The 15,859-nt window shown below is 58.3% G+C and overlaps 3 protein-coding genes across 5 annotated transcripts; 2 read left to right on the plus strand and 1 right to left on the minus strand.

Annotated features, from left to right (window-relative positions):
• Positions 1–786: 786 nt before the first annotated feature.
• SDRG_17150 (hypothetical protein) lies at positions 787–8,894 on the plus strand (the record flags this gene model as incomplete). The annotated part of the gene is made up of 35 exons (XM_008623385.1): positions 787–807; positions 855–950; positions 1,000–1,095; positions 1,145–1,243; positions 1,439–1,537; positions 1,586–1,684; positions 1,733–1,831; positions 1,883–1,981; positions 2,033–2,131; positions 2,180–2,278; positions 2,328–2,426; positions 2,769–2,867; positions 3,453–3,548; positions 3,598–3,693; positions 3,748–3,846; positions 3,896–3,994; positions 4,326–4,424; positions 4,475–4,579; positions 4,629–4,727; positions 4,770–4,868; positions 4,920–5,018; positions 5,213–5,311; positions 7,002–7,100; positions 7,149–7,247; positions 7,295–7,393; positions 7,447–7,545; positions 7,594–7,692; positions 7,742–7,840; positions 7,884–7,982; positions 8,031–8,129; positions 8,177–8,275; positions 8,324–8,422; positions 8,468–8,566; positions 8,622–8,720; positions 8,766–8,894. The coding sequence occupies 35 exons, from the start codon at positions 787–789 to the stop codon at positions 8,892–8,894; spliced, it is 3,411 nt and encodes a 1,136-aa protein (XP_008621607.1).
• A 628-nt stretch (positions 8,895–9,522) lies between these two features.
• On the plus strand, positions 9,523–12,930 carry SDRG_17151 (serine/threonine protein kinase). Of its 3 annotated transcripts, none has more exons than XM_008623386.1 (18): positions 9,523–9,828; positions 9,870–9,965; positions 10,011–10,106; positions 10,154–10,252; positions 10,303–10,401; positions 10,447–10,545; positions 10,590–10,688; positions 10,741–10,839; positions 10,903–11,001; positions 11,056–11,154; positions 11,202–11,300; positions 11,347–11,445; positions 11,491–11,589; positions 11,633–11,704; positions 11,748–11,914; positions 11,959–12,552; positions 12,596–12,660; positions 12,706–12,930. In XM_008623386.1, exons 1-18 carry the CDS (start codon positions 9,799–9,801, stop codon positions 12,732–12,734), a joined length of 2,139 nt encoding a protein of 712 aa, XP_008621608.1. In that variant the 5' UTR covers positions 9,523–9,798; the 3' UTR covers positions 12,735–12,930. The 3 variants fall into 3 exon arrangements, with proteins under 3 accessions (XP_008621608.1, XP_008621610.1, XP_008621609.1); XM_008623388.1 differs by having other exon boundaries at positions 11,959–12,410; positions 12,471–12,660; XM_008623387.1 differs by having other exon boundaries at positions 11,959–12,660.
• A 133-nt stretch (positions 12,931–13,063) lies between these two features.
• Positions 13,064–15,650, minus strand: SDRG_17152 (TKL protein kinase). The gene is made up of 14 exons (XM_008623389.1): positions 15,605–15,650; positions 15,462–15,557; positions 15,323–15,418; positions 15,176–15,274; positions 15,034–15,132; positions 14,895–14,990; positions 14,760–14,843; positions 14,616–14,714; positions 14,466–14,564; positions 14,280–14,378; positions 14,082–14,180; positions 13,963–14,037; positions 13,762–13,919; positions 13,064–13,708 (listed from the first exon to the last, which is right to left on the minus strand). Exons 1-14 carry the CDS (start codon positions 15,632–15,634, stop codon positions 13,093–13,095), a joined length of 1,845 nt encoding a protein of 614 aa, XP_008621611.1. The 5' UTR covers positions 15,635–15,650; the 3' UTR covers positions 13,064–13,092.
• Between the last annotated feature and the right edge of the window lie 209 nt (positions 15,651–15,859).

Here is a 15,859-nt window from a genome sequence, read left to right on the forward strand (position 1 = left end):
CACGATTTGTTACAAATACGCTTCCTGCTCGGCTCTTTTGCGGCTGTGACGTGTCGAGGGCCCGTGGCCATACGTTGCCCAGTCGCAAGATCGCGCGTTACGCTAATAGGTACTGATTCTCCGCCACGTCGTTGAGCTGGAGCACATGTGTCGCGAAGCGTTTGGACCTCTCGTTCCGCAGTGCAATCTGGCGGAATACACACGCATTTACCACGCGATTCACTTTCTCGACGTGAAAAACAGAGGCGCTCCTCGCCCGCGACGCTGAGCTCTCGCTAGGTGGGTGGACAAGAGACCTCAGCGCCGGACGTGGAGCGGTCCACCGACGCGGCGTCTGTTGGTCAAATGTGCAGCCCCACATAAGCTTCGACTTCCAGTGACCAACCGCGAACGTTAGCAATGCCTCCTTCTTATTGGTTTCTTATTGCGCATCTCTTCTTACTCTTCGTACGCGGTATCGTTTGATGGGGACGCCACGTGCTGCGACGCCAGCGACCGATCGCTGTCCGTGGCGGATCGTGTCCATGGCGCCACCCACTCTCGCACCGCCGAGCGCGACGGCTTTGTACCCGCGTCTTGGCCCTTGCATCGCTCTTGATCGAAAGGCTGATGGACTCAACTGCAGATCTTGCGCGGGCGAGCGTCGTGGCCGACCCCATCGACCCGAATGTGATATTTGCGATCGACCAGGTGAGAAACACCAGCAACTGATTTTCACACGCACCAGATGGTGCTCGAGCTCGCAGAAAAAGGCAGGTGGCGCAGTTGGGCATTTGGCAATTGACCATGAACTGGATCGGTCTTGGGGTACACCGCGCTACTAGACCGGACGGACTTCACGCAAGATGTACTAGGAGGAGAGCAAGCTCGCGGCCGCGGCCGCCCACGGCGACGCCGACGTGGTCCTCGCACTGCTGCAAGCCGGTGTGCCGCCGACCGCCAGCAAGCTCGTGCGTCTCGCCCATCCCGCTCTGCACAACTCACGCTACGTGACGCTAGGGCTACTCGGCGCTCTTCAACGCGGCGTGGGGCAACAACATCTCGATCGTCGAAGCGCTTCTCGAGGCCGGCGCGAACCCCGATACGGCGACCTGGGTACGGCGTCCCATCACCCGACCATCATTTCTCATGGTCACTGTGCTAGTTTGGCGTCACGCCGCTGCTGGTTGCTGTCGGAAAAGGCCATACGCGCATCGTGGAGCTTCTCACCGCCGCCAACGCGGACGTCAACACGACCGACGTGGTACGAGGCGCTACGATCTTATCGCATCTCATGTACGATTGTGCGACAGTGGGGTGGCTCGGCCATCTTTCGAGCCGCTGAATGCGGCAACACCGACATGCTCGCGCTGCTCATTGCTGCCAACGCGCACCTGGACGCGCCGGACAAGGTCTGTCACCCACGGCAGATTGGACGATCGCTCACGTTTCACGCTAGCATGGTCGAACGCCACTGCTCGTCGCTGTCCTCCATGGCAACAGTGACGTCGTCAAGCTCTTGGTCGACGCCAACGCCGACTGCAACTACCCCACGCGCGTATGTCGGTCCTTGTTGCAGCGTCGACGGAGTTTATCAAGGGCGTAGGACGGCATGTCGCCACTGATGCTGGCCTTGTCGGCCGGTCAGCTCGCGATCGCACAGCTCTTGATCGACGCCCAAGCAAATGTCCACCAGACCAACCTCGTACGATCGTTTTTCCGATTTTTCAACGTTTTTCTGAAATTTGTTTAGGCCGGCGACTCGGTGCTTTTTCAAGCCGTGCGCTCGGGCAACACGGCGATGGTCGAGCTCGTGGTCGCGGCAGGGGCCAACGTCAACCACGCCAACCGGGTAGCCATTGCGATTGATATCTTGAAACTGTATTGATACTATTTGGACTAGGATGGGATCTCGCCGCTCCTTCTCGCCGCTACGCAAGGCTACTCGGCCATTGTCCGCATCTTGCTGGCCGCCAACGCCCACGTGCACAGCTGCGACCAGGTAATCGCATCCACTGTTTCGAAACAGAATGTGCCTGAAGACGCGATGTAGCATGGCACGTGTCCTCTGCTCGCAGCGGCCCACTTTGGCCACGAAGACATCGTGCAGCAGCTCCTCGAAGCTTCGGCGAGCCCGCATGTGAGCAACAAGGTACTAGCTATTGCGACACGAGCGCCACTCATGATTCAAAATGACTAGCTTGGCGAGTCGCCCGTCTACCTCGCTGCCATGCACGGTCGCTCTCGCATCGTCGCTCTCCTCGTACAGTCGCAAGCCGACGTCAACCAAACAACCAACGTACATCGTTCGCGATTGCTGCGACACGAGGTACTATCTCCTACTATAGCTAGGCTACACGGCACTGCTGCAAGCTGCCGACAAGGGCGACAGTGAGATCGTGCAGCTGCTTTTGGCCCACGGCGCCGACCCGAACCTGTGCACACCGGTGCGCTCCTGAGCTGTCCAACGACCGACGCTCATCAATGTGCTAGCTCGGCGACTCGGCCCTCCTCGCCGCCACCGAAAAGGGCAACGCGCTCATCGTCCAGAGCCTCATGCTTGCTGGCGCGGCCGTGAACCAGTGCAATCATGTAGCATCCTACACTTGTGATTCGACCCCAGCTCATTTCCGCTCTGTAGGTTGGCTCGGCGCTCACGTATGCTTGCTTCCTCGGCCACGCAGAGGTCGCCCACTGCCTCGTCGCGGCCGGCGCCGACGTCAACCTCTGCGATGCTGTACGTTCCCACCCACGTAGTCAGAAGGAAGACTCATATATCGTGCACTTAGCGTGGCAATCGCCCGATCTTGAAGGCCGTCCAGATGGGCCATGTTGATGTGCTGCTCATTCTCTGGAACGCGGGTGCTAGCGTCGACGACGCGCTCCTGGTAGACTGCCCGCATGGTGGCGAAGGAAGCTCACAGAAGAGTGTAGGAGACGCTGGTGCGCGTGGCCAAAGCCCGAGGACACAGTCGTGGGCTTCAGATTCTCGCGCCCGAGGCCGTCGAGGTTGTCGTCAAGTGCTGTGACGAGACGACGCCGCTGGTCGAGTCGGCGGCTCCGCTGGCCGCCATCGCCTAGTGCACCATTTCTTTTAATTATAAACAGGATGTCCTGTGTCGATTTAGTCTTCTATAGTCCATGTACTATAACTTGCAACCAGTCGGTTGACAACCCGACGACATGCATTGCAGCGACACGATATTCACCACTGTCAAGCGTAAAGCACAAAAACCACACACTCAAACTATTTTTCACGTGTGCAATTCACTAGGCGTTTTTCACCACTATCACGTGTGTAACATAAACACACGTAGTTTAACGCACTCCGGCTTCAATTCTCACATGTGGAATTTTCAGAGTGTGAAATGATTTTGCAGCAATTCAGCAAAAATATATGGCGGTCGCCGACTGGGTCGGCCTTGGCGTACGTCGCTCCCGCCTCCGCCGCCGTCGCTCACGCATGGCGCTAGGACGAAGCCAAGCTCGTCGAAGCAGTCGCATGCGGCGGCGTCAGCACGGTCGCCCTTTTGCTGGAGAAAGGCGTGTCCCCCGATGCGTCCAAACGCGTGCGTCCCAACGACTCTGTGCTGCGACGTCATGCCGCCTGCATGCTAGGGCTATTCGGCCTTGTACGTCGCCTTGAAGCGCGAGCAAGCGGCCATCGTCGAGATGCTTCTTACCGCAGGCGCCAATGTCGACAAGGCGGCGTGGGTACAGCCTCATCCCTTGGTGCACTCCTCTGAGGCTTCACGCCTGCGCGGCTAGTATGGAATTACGCCGCTGCTGCTATGTGTGCGCCAGCGCAACGCCAAGTTGGTCGAGCGGTTGGTGGCTGCTGGCGCGGACGTCAACAAGCAAGATACGGTATCTCAGTAGCGAGAGTAGACTTCTGTGGCTTCAACGGGACGCGTAGTGGGGCACGACGCCGCTAGCCCTCGCGGTCGAGGTCAAGAACTACTTCATTGCGCGCACACTGCTGACCGCGGGGGCCGACCCCAATACTTGCGACTCGGTATCGACCCTCTTTTGTTGAGCGTCGATGCGAACGAATAGGTAGCGAGGTCGCAGCGCTGTGTGGCTAGCGGCCAACGCCGGCCTCGACTCGATTCTGCGCCAGCTCTTGGCTGCTGGCGGCGACGTGCATCTCGCCACGAAGGTACCGTATGGGCATCGCTGCTCATTTGCTATTGAATGGCTAGCTTGGAACATCCCCGCTCATGGCGGCCGTGTCGGCCAAGCATTATAACACCGTCAGCGTCCTCATCAAAGCGGATGTCAATGTCAATCAGCAGGATGCGGTGCGATCTCCAATCGAACCTCAATCTCAATGTTAAAGTGTGCAGATGGGACGTACGGCGCTTTTCATGGCCGTACTGGCGGAACACAGCGTGCTCGTCACCGCGCTTGTCTCGGCCCGCGCCGATGTCAACCTTGCGGACAAGGTTATACACCTTAGCTGCATGAAACTCATGGTAGTGTTATATCTGCGTAGGAGGGATTCACGCCCCTGCACGCGGCTACGACGGTCAAAAATTGCTATTCGATCGCAAAACTGCTGCTCGCAGCGGGTGCTGACATCAACCTCACCACGAATGAGGTGTGTTGATTTCAATAACCTCGGCCTTCGGCATCGAACCCTGGACTAGGTGGGCCAGTCGGCGCTTCTGATGGCAGCCAAAGGCAACCAAACAGCGCTCATCCAGCTCTTCGTCAACTCCGACGCCATGCTCGACAGCAAGGATAAGGTAGCCAAAGTTGGTCTTCGAGAGGCGCTCACATCGTCGTAGCTGGAAGTGTTTCCGCTCTTTGCAGCGACCAAGCACCGCAACACCGCGATGGTCGAGCTTCTTTTGGCCAAAGGGGCCAACCCGAACCACACCATGATCGTACATTGTGTGTCTCGTACCACATCCATCACTAGATATGTTTTTGACTAGAACGACGTGTCGCCTCTGTACTATGCAGCGTACTACGGCTATAGCGATGTCGTGCGGCAGCTCACGGCGGCCGGCGCGAATCCCAACACGGCGACCGCTGTAGGACTCTATCAAGTTGATATTTTTGCATCATATGCGTGCAGGCACACGATACGCCGCTGTTGGCGGCGGCGCGGCACGGACACACACTCACGGTGGACTATCTACTGCAAGCCAACGCTGCTGTCAACTGTTATAACGCGGTAACAGATTGTCACGCAGACGATGACCGTTGATATAACTACATTGACTAGAGCGGTATGACGGCGTTGATGTTTGCAGCCCGAGGCGGCCATACGGACATTGTCAAGCTGCTGCTCTCGGCCAATGCCGCTGTCTACAAGCACGACGTCGTATGTCCCTCGCACACTACGTTTGCTAAAACTTATTTGCTCTGTAGTACGCCGAGTCGGCGCTCTTGAAAGCGACGCGGAAGGGACACGCCGAAATCGCTAGCCTCTTGGCGGCTGCAGAAGCCGGTTGCGTCGAGGCCGTACCGACTATCAACTGTTTGTATCAACTTCTCAAGCCCCGCGTAGGCCTCGACCGAACCAGAAACTGGAGACTTTGCGCCGAGTAAAACGTTGCACGTGCAATGCCGCTTGCTGCATTGGATGACGCACATTGCGATAACTGTGGTAAATCGCTACTAATATACTAGTAGTTGATAGCACTTTGGCTGGAGAACAGAATTTCAGCGACTTCTGCAAGCATCGCCACCCAACCGGTTTATAGGTCGCTCCAAGATGCCAGTTGATGGCTGCTCTGCTGCCAACACGCCGCCGTCGCAGAACAAGCGCAAATAAACAGTGGATGTTTCGGGTACATGGTGTAGCTCCTCACTCGCATCACCTCGTGCGCGAATAGCACGGGAGTTTGGCAGTTGAGAATCACACCTTCTTTTGTCCCAGCTCGTGTGCTGTTGTCCGAACTTTGTCTGTTGAGGCATGACAAGAAGGGACAGAATTTTGAGCGCAGCGCGATCTTGCAGCTCCTCCTTCTTCCAAGGTTGCCGGTATCGTAGATCGACACGGACCAGTCGTTCAGAAGGGGCAAGGCCCGGACGCTGGGTAGCTCGACTGGGTACTCGGAGAATTCCGGCTCCTCCCATGGTTTTGGCTTGCAACACAATACACAGCAGCACGGCGTCTCGACACTCGACACTGCGTCCACAGCTTCTGTCTGCTGGCACCTCGCCACTCTACAGTCCGTACAGTACTGTAGCTGTCGGAGACAGCATCGCGATCTGACGCGAGATGACCTTTTCTCAAGCTTGGTCAAAGTGCAACGTGGGGCCACCAGGAAATTTCACGAGCATCTCACCGGCCCCGTTCTTTGCACATACTGCGCATGCTACCAACGCGCGACCCGCAAGCCAGCGTCGGCGCGCCAGCGTGACTCGCGCCGCCCTCCGGGGTGGCTGGTCCAAACTCATTTATTTCAAATTTTAAGACCAACCCGACGCGCTGTCGACGCCATCGACGCAGCAAGGACGATGCACGGCGGACCAGGTATGAGGATGAGTACGAGTGCTGCCGGTTGTGCAGCGGCAGCTTGTGGCAGCTCCTGATCACAGTCTGGACTTTAACGCGTGTGCGTTAAATGTGTTTAATCATCAAACCATCATTCTGCATGTCCCAAACACCCATTTGCGAATTTGCGTGGCATGGCGATTGCCGACCTCTTTGGGCTTGGGGTATGGCAACCACCCGAGATGCATCGGTGCGACGCGAGCGTAGGACGAGAGCAAGCTCGCGAAAGCGGCTGGCCACGGTGACGCCGCCACGGTCTCGGCGCTGCTCAAGCAAGGCGTGAGTCCCAACGCCACCAAGCTCGTACGTCGTCGTCGCAGCGCTTGCGATCTTGTCGGCTCAAAATATGTATCTTTGCTAGGGCTACCCCGCGCTCTTCAGCGCCGCATGGGGCAACAGTCTCGCGATCGTCGAGATGCTCGTCGAAGCCGGCGCCAACGTCAACCAGCGCGCCTGGGTACGGCAGCCAACGGCTCTCGCCATCGCCTGATGCACGCTTCCTGCTACGTAGTTTGGCACGACGCCGCTTCTCGTGGCCACTGGCAAAGGCCACGTACGCATTGTCCAAGTTCTTATTGCGGCCAACGCCTTTCTCAATAAGCGCGACAAGGTGCGATTCGGACGGTATTTTTGGCGTAACCATACCTGGCACTGTTAGTGGGGCGGCACGGCGCTCTTCCTCGCGGCCGAGCGCGGCAGCCTCGAGATGACGTCGCTGCTTATCGCGGCCAATGCCAATCTCAACAAATCCGACCACGTAGATTTGAGTTGAAGTTGGAGTTGAACGATGATCGTGTTGTCTAGTATGGCCGGTCGCCGACGTTGATTGCGGCGCAGCACGGACACACGGACGTCGTCGACGCGCTCGTCAATGCCCACGCCGACTACGACAAGCCCAACCGAGTACGCACACTATCTCTATTGAAAGATATATAGATTGATACATCTTATCGTAGCACGGCGAGTCGCCGCTCATGGTGGCCGCGCTGGCCAACCACGTCGACACGGTAGTGCTCTTGCTCAACACGGGCGCGGACGTCAACCAATGCAACCGGGTACGCATGACAATAGTGTCGTCGAACGAGGTCGCATGCTGGCACTAGCACGGCGAGTCGATTCTGCTGCAAGCCGCTGGGAAAGGCCATCTCGTGGTCGTGGACCTCTTGCTGCGTGTCGGCGCCGCCATCGACACGCGCAGTCTTGTACGTGATCTGGTTGGATCTCGGTGACGACGTCGCATCATGCGGTTAGAACGGCAGCTCGGCGCTTTTGGTGGCGATCGCGGAGGGCCATGTCGATGTCGTTCACCTCCTCGTGGACGCCGGCGCCGACGTCAACCAGTGCGACCAGGTTTGAATCAACCGAATGGAGCTGTACAACAACGTGATCGTAGAACGGCATGTCTCCGCTGCTGCTGGCCACGTACCATGGGCAGCTTGAACTGGCCCTCGCCCTCATCAACGCCAGTGCCGACCCGCACAAGACCAACAACGTACGTTGCACTCGGTCGGTTTGCAGCTTGGACGCGTTATTTGCTTAGCTGGGCTCGTTTCCGCTGCTGGCTGCCGTGTCCCAGGGCCACCACGGACTCGTCGACCTCTTGTTACACTCGCCCGTCAACGTCAACCAAGCCACAACCGTATGCTCCGTCGATTTGGCTCCCAAGGCTCAAGATCTATCTTGTAGGCAGGACACACGCCGCTCATGCGTGCTGCCGACCTCGGCCACCTCGCGATTGTGCAGCTGCTAGTTGCCGCCGACGCCGACACCAACTTGGAGAGCTTGGTGCGTGCATTGGACGCGATCGACAACAAACCTCGTTCTATCTCATAGACGGGCGACACGGCGCTCATTTTTGCAGCCTTCCGCGGCCAGTTTGAAATGGCCCAGCACCTCGTGGCGGCCCAAGCCAACATCAACCACTGCAACAAGGTAGCTCGAACCAACTATAAATTGTCGTATCTCACATGCAACTAGGTGGGCGTGTCGGCCGTGAGCCTCGCGGCCGCTGGTGGTCATGTCAACATTGTCCATTTGCTCATTGCAGCAAACGCCGATATCAACAAGTGCGACTGCGTACGTCCCCAACCCCCACTAGTAAGGCAGATTGACTAACGGTGGCTGCTTGCAGAGGGGCGAGACGCCGATCTTTAAGGCTGCCAGGAATGGCCACGCGCAGGTTGTCGAGCTCCTGTTCATGGCGGGAGCTCAGATCCATCAGCCAGACGAGGTACTTCACACAACTATGGGCGACGCGGGGGTTGACGCGGGGTAGGTGAATCCGCTGGCTGTGGCGCGGCGACGGGGCCACCGTCATATTGTACAGCTGCTGGAGGTGACGCCGATGGCCATTCCTCTCGTATCAATCACATTGCCGACCGAGTCGACGCCGCTCGCTGTCTAGCGACCAAGTATGTTAATTTAAGCGTGTTGTGTTTAAACGCCTGCGTTAAACGACCGCTGACAGGATGAGTTGTTGCTCATGGGTTGTGGGGATTGCAATCTGGTTCGCTGATCGCGGTCGACGAGCCAAAGCGCACCCAACGAGCGCGGGCTTGCCGGCGCCAACTGCATGATCGTCTTGACTCTTTGCTGGCGACTGCGATGTAGCTACTCGGTGAACCCCGATTCGCACCCAGAGCACACTCGAGTCGCGAAAGCACTTGGTAAACTGCCACGTTGATATCCTGAACCCTGAATATAAAAATACAAAATTGCAATTATCTCAATTTTCGAGACTTTCCGGTCGCGTCAACCATGTTGCACGCAGGTTCTTGGGAACTCTGCGCTTATGTTTATCGTTGGTACGAGTGCTATAAGTATAAATGGTAGCACCAACGCACTCCATCGCATCGTCCTTGGCACGAGGCAGCAGACTGGACCGCCGACAGGCGGGAATTGTTGGATTTTTCCGATTTTCTCGAAATATCTTGCTCGCTCGACGTGATTGGCTAAAACAGACCAATCCAACGCAGGGTGCGTTTGGTCTAGCCAATCAACAGGCGGTGCTTCAAGTTGCCATCAGCTTTCAGCGCTGAATTACGTGTCTTTGGGTCGTCCATGGACAAGACGCTAAGATCTGGTTCCACGGCCGCCATCGTGCCACTCGGTACCCGGTATTGAAGACGCTGGCGACGTGTGCGTGCGACTGTACCCGATCAAAGGTACAGTCCTCCACGGCCCGTCCCACGACCAAGTGCCCAGCGTCCATCACTGGCGCGCCGCGTCACTTGCACCCATGAGAAAGGTGCAGTTGCACTTGTACGTCACCGGCGCAGGTCATTTCCAAACACTTGCTGCCACCAAACATGGGCGTGCGCGACTGGTTTGGCCTCGGGGTGCGCACAGCCGCATTCACCGACCGACTCATGCCCTATAGGACGAGAGCAAGCTCGCGCAAGCGGCCGGCGCCGGCGACCTCTCGCTCGTGACGTCGCTCCTCGCGACAGGTGTGAACGCCAACGGCATTTGCCTCGTACGAGCACTTCTTCCACGCAGCGCTCAGCGACTGGCGGTGTAGGGCGTACCAGCGCTGTACAAGGCAGTCGTCGCCAATCACGCTGCGATCGCCCGGCTTCTCGTTGAAGCAGGCGCGAACCCGGATTCGCCGACGTGGGTGCGTCCTGTCGCGCGCGTCGACTTTGCGCTTACCAAATTGCGTAGACCAAAGCAGTCCCTTTGGTAGCCGCCGTCATCCGTGGCCACACGAGCTGCGCCGCGCTACTCATCGAAGCTGGCGCGAGTCTTGATGTGCTCGATCGGGTAACTCCGTCCACACCGATCGTCTCGTTTGAATGTATGTCATTTCGTAGCGTGGCGACTCGCCGCTGTACATTGCTGCTGACGGCGGCTACGCCGACATTGTGCGACTTCTTGTTTTGGGACACGCCAACGTCAACCTCTGCAACGCGGTAGCCAGCGATCGAGTCTCTCCATTCGCTTACGTGGGAGCGTAGACGGGGCAGTCGCCGCTCTTTACTGCGGCCTTGCACGGCTACACGGCGATCGTTCAAGATCTATTGGCGGCCGACGCCAACTACGACTGCGCCAACCAGGTAGCGCTCTAAGTCTTATGCTCGTACTTATAACAGCCATGTAGCTAGGGCAGACACCGCTGCTGGCGGCAGCGATGGCCGGGCGGAAGGAGGTTGTTGCACTGCTACTCTTGGCTGGCGCCAAGATCGACCACTGCAACGACGTACGCTGGCCATCGCGTCGTCGCACTCGCCGAGCCGTTGTCTTATGATTAGTTTGGGCACTCGGCTGTGTTTCTCGCCGTGTACAAGGGCCATGTCGATGTGGTCGCCCAACTTGTGGCCGCCAGTGCCAACGTCAACCTCGCCAACGACGTACGTTGTCCTGTGCTTTGCAGACCAGAAACGGCGGATCCTTAAGTACGGGGCCTTCTATAGGAAGGCTGCACGCCGCTCTTCATTGCCGCCAAGCGCGGGCTGCGCGACGCCGTCAAGCTGCTGCTGGACGCGGGGGCGAGTACGCACCTCAGCGACAAGGTGGCAGAGATCGTGCTGCGAACATTCTTTTGGTGCTAACAGCAAGTGGCGTAGAGTCAAAATACTCCGCTGCTCATGGCGGCCAACGGCGGGTACACGGAGATCGTCTCGCTCTTGATCGCGGCCAAGGCCGACGTCAACCAGCCCAATCAGGTTGATGTTGAATAATGCTAGGGCTAGGGTTCTCATTTCAACGGTAGAGCAAGGATACCCCGCTGATTTGGGCCGCCGACCGGGGCCACGCCCCCGTCGTGCAGTGTCTCTTGGCCGCCAAGGTGAACGCCAACCATTGCAACACGGTTCGTACTTCTATAGTGAGCCTACGCGCATACAGAATGGCCCTAGGCAGGTCGGTCGGCACTGCTGGTCGCTGCGCGGGGTGGCCACGTCCCCGTGGTGGAGCTGCTTCTCGTCGTGACAGCTGACATCAACAAAGCCGATATCGTGCGCCAAATATCGATGTATTCGCGACGAAACCAAACGCTATAGAACGGAGAAACGGCCATCTACACCGCTGCCCGACGGGGCCACGTTGCTGTTGTCAAGCTGCTCGTGGCCGCCGGCGCCAACACGCACCTCCCCGACAAGGTACGATTCGTTAATTCCTAGCCCATGTACGAAAATATTGTAGGTGAATCCGCTGACGATTGCGCGTCAGAACGGCCACCACACGACGGTGCGCGCCCTTCTCACAGCTCAGAAAGTATAGCTGAATCAAATGAGCGCACACTCACACCAGAGCCTAGGCGCAACTGAGTGCGCTCAAACCGCCCGTACTGTGCTTGGTCAAGCTCGGTCGCGGCCGGTACGGGGACGTGTGGAAGAGCTCGTACCTCGGCCACACGGTCGCCATCAAGACCATGTACCCGAGTAACGACGCCGCCTTTCTCAGTACTTTGGACCGCGCGCAGCAGTAGGTTTCTTCGATGTTTGGCAGCGCCTCACTGAGAGGTGTAGGCTCGACTGTCCACACCTTGCGCGGTATCACGGCATCGTTCACTCGGCAAACGGCACACACCGCGTCGCGATCGAGTACGTTGATGGCGGCAGCGTTCGCGACTACCTCGTCAAGCTCCAGCGACGCGAGCGCACGTCCACCTCGACAGTTGCCGTGGCGGTCGCCGCAGCACGAGGCCTTGCCGCCTTGCACACCGCTGGTCTCGAGCACGGTCGCTTCACAGCATCCAACATTTTTCTCTCGACGACGGCGGTGGCCAAGCTCACCGACTACTGCTTGGACGACGCTTCCCTCTGGGCGCGCACGTCGGCGCCCGAAGTCCTCGCCGGCAGTAGCCCGACGTCGGCGGCGGATATCTACGCTTTCGGGCTTTTCTTGGTGGAGATGGAGACGCGCCAAGCGCCGTTTCCAGAGCTGCATGACATCGACGTCATGGCGGGCGTCAAGCAAGGTACATTGCAGCCCCAATGCTCTGCGTCCTGCGCCCCATGGTACCGCAACCTCGTGCTAGCGTGCGTGCAAATAGACCCTAAACGCCGACCGACCGCCGCCGATGTCCTTCAGTGTCTAGAGTCCAATGCCAAGTTAGCAATGTAATCGATAGACATGCTTTGTTGGCGCAAACGCCGTATGAAGGCCGCGACTCGGACTGTGCACACACCAAGAAGGAACGCGGCGCTTCCTGAACCATGTGTTAGAGCGTACGAACTCAAGCGCCCTTGACTCGAGTTGACGCAAACAAACAGCTAGGAAAACGAAAACTACGCGGGTTTAGGGTTTGTATGAAGACGTCTGCAGACTTCAACCTCGACTATCGTGGTGCTTTCTACCCTTATTCATTGCCAGGCCCAAGCCCCTCTAGAGTCTAGCACCACGAGACAAGTACTCCACGTTTGGGTGTCATCTTCACTGATCAATCAGATGCCAAATGACACGCTTTCCGAAGATCTGGCGAGTGTTGATCCACCGGCTATCCTCCAAACCGGTTGCGTTGTCGCTTCAACCGAGGTGTGCGAAACCGGTTTGCACTTGACAATCGTGGAGCCTTGATGCCCAAAATCCCGTCCGCGCCCGCGAAGCCGCAGCAATGCGAAAGCAACGGCGTACGGTACGACAAGATCTTAGTCGCGTAGCTACGTATGATGCGCCTCGAGGATGGCGCAAATGTCTTGGATCGACGGGCGCGCCGACGGCTCTTGGTGCAAGCAGGTCTCGACGAGCTCTCGGAACCACAGATCGCAGCGCGGGCTCAGCTCGGGGCGCAGCCAGCCGTTCTTGATGGCGACCATGACCTCCCAGAGGTCCATCGTCAGCGTCGCGTACGGGGCCGCGCGCGTCTCGAGCTCGACGAGGACGATGCCGAGGGCGTAGACGTCGGCGGCCGGCGACGCCTCGTGGCCCAAGAGGACCTCGGGCGCCGTCCAGCACAGCGTGTTCTCGACCGGGTTAGTCACGTGGAGCTGCTGCGGGAGGCCGTAGCCCGCGAGCTTGGCGACACTCGGCGTCATGGCCGGCAGCAAGACGTTGGTGCTCTTCAAGGCGCCGTGCACAATCTCCCGTTCGTGGAGGTAGCGCAACCCCTTAGCCATCGAGATCGCGATCGGCAGCAGACTGGCAAAGGTCGCGCTCTTGTGCGTGTCGAGGTAGTGGCGCAGATGGCCGCCGTCGACGTACTCCATGACGAGCAGCGGCGGCTCCAGCGGCGGCAGCTTGAGATAGCGCAGTCGCACGAGGTTGATGCAGTCGAGTCTACGCCCCATCACATGTATTGTATCCTTCCTCCTACACCAAGCATTGCCTACTTGGTCAGCGCAGCGACGGCAGTTGCCAATGACGTGGTCGACTCGCCATGATGCACAAACACCGACTTGACCGCAACTTGTTCGCTGCGAAAGGTGCTGCGGTAGACAAAGCCTTGGTGGCCGCGGCCGAGAATTTGAAGACGCGGCAGCTCGTTGGCCTAGACGTGTGATGAGACTTGTGGCAGTAATAGAGCGGAGGACCATGGCCGTCGCTTCCGAGAGCATTTGAAGAATGTCGTCGTGCCCGTGGTTGCGGGCCACCGTGAACGGATCAAACTAATCAATGTGCTTGTCAAGTAAAGGTACTAGAACTGACGTACGAGGCGCGAGGGCGATAGAGAGGCGCCGGCGAGAAGCAGCTGCCGCACAATCTCGCTGTGGCCCTTGGCGATGGCTACGACGAGCGCCGACACGCCATTCTACCAAGAACGTCACGGGACGCTCGGCGGTAACCACGCTCGTACCTAGTGGCGTGGTGGGCGTTGTCGGTGTTGAAGATGGGAAGACAAGGGTAGTACCTTGTTTTGTTTGTTGAGGTCTGCCTTGGCCGATAGCAGGCGTGTGACTTCCGGTATATGGCCGCCCCGGGCAGCGACGAAGAGCGAAGACTCGCCAAACTACGTAGCACGTCGACTCTTGGCAGACATTGCAGGCACACCTAAGGGTCGAGTTGGCTAGAAAGGGCGTTGTAGTCGTTGCTATACCTTATCGAGTTGGTTGACGCTGGCGCCGGCGTCCAATAAGAAACTCAGAACTGCGAGGTGGCCATACTCGGCAGCCAGTAGCAGCGCTGTCTTTCCTTTCTAGTCATCGTCGAGATTGCGACTTCGACTAACAACGACTAACTAGAATACCACGTCGGTCGAGTCGATCGGGACACCGAATGCGATCAGGCGGCGTACGATGGTTTCGTGGCCAGCGGCGGCGGCGGCCAGCAAGGCTTCGGCGTCCTCCTGCACCAACAGGATACATACAATTGCGATAGTTCAATAGAGTACCTGCGTCGAAAGCGCATGCGTCGCAAGGAAGCACTCGAGGACGGCGTCGTGACCGTTGGCTGCCGCAACAGCCATGGAGTCTGTCTAGCAACACTCAACATGAGCGACCAAGTCGTCGCAGTTCATACAACGTACCAAAGACTGCTTCGACTCTTGAACGCGAGGCAGGAGAAGCGCCACGACGTCGCCATGTCCCCGCTCTGCCGCCACGTACAGCGCCGACCGTCCTTTCTAGAGGACGGTGTTGCAAGCACTCTCGAGGTCGTCTTCGTACCGGCGACGTGAGGGTGACGTTGGCGCCAGCGCACAGAAGGAGCTCGACGATGCCGGCATCCCCCGCGGCAGTTGCCAGAACCAGCGGTGGGACCTGTGACTAGACCCAGGGCTAGGACGATAGATGACGCTGGGCACCGTACCTTGTCGCTGGCATCGGGAGCTGCACCAGCGTCCAGAAGAAGCTCAACGATCGCAGCATGGCACTTGCGAATGGCAGCGACGAGCGGCGGTCGGCCAAACTAATGCGAGCGCTTGCGAACCGACGACGAAGGATGCTGGGTTCGTACCCAGGTGCGCGCGTTGGCGTCGGCGCCAGCCTCGAGCAGCAACGCCACCATGGCAGTGTTCTCCGTAGAAGTTGCCAGGTAGAGCGCGTTGCAGCCCTAGCGCACGTCAACAGCGGCCAGCAGCAATCTAGCGGCAGACCTGGCGGACGCTGTTGGGGCTCACGCCGTGGTCGAGGAGCCGCTGTACGTAGCTCTTGTCGCCGGCAAAGGACGCGCACGCGAGGTCGCTCTCTGCCTATTACGATAAACTAGTATCGTAGCGTGGGCAGAGGAAGGTAGTACGCCGAGGCCAACCCAGTCCAAGACGCCCATGAACAGAAGATTGCCACACTGGCAGTCACCTGCCTTAGCACTGTGCAAAGTTCGATTCCGCACTTTACCGGTACAATTGGGTGTCGTTTGATCGCAAGAGCTCGGGCAAGCGACCATCGCTGACTCAACACGAAGCGCTGCGATGCTACCAAAGCCCTAGCTACTACTCTGCATCGAGGGCAAAGCTAGAATTGGATTGAGTGTTTACCCTCCTACATGCAATGA

The sequence above is a fragment of the Saprolegnia diclina genome, assembly GCF_000281045.1.
Source record: "Saprolegnia diclina VS20 unplaced genomic scaffold supercont1.204, whole genome shotgun sequence".
In the NCBI taxonomy this organism is placed as follows: domain Eukaryota; phylum Oomycota; class Saprolegniomycetes; order Saprolegniales; family Saprolegniaceae; genus Saprolegnia; species Saprolegnia diclina.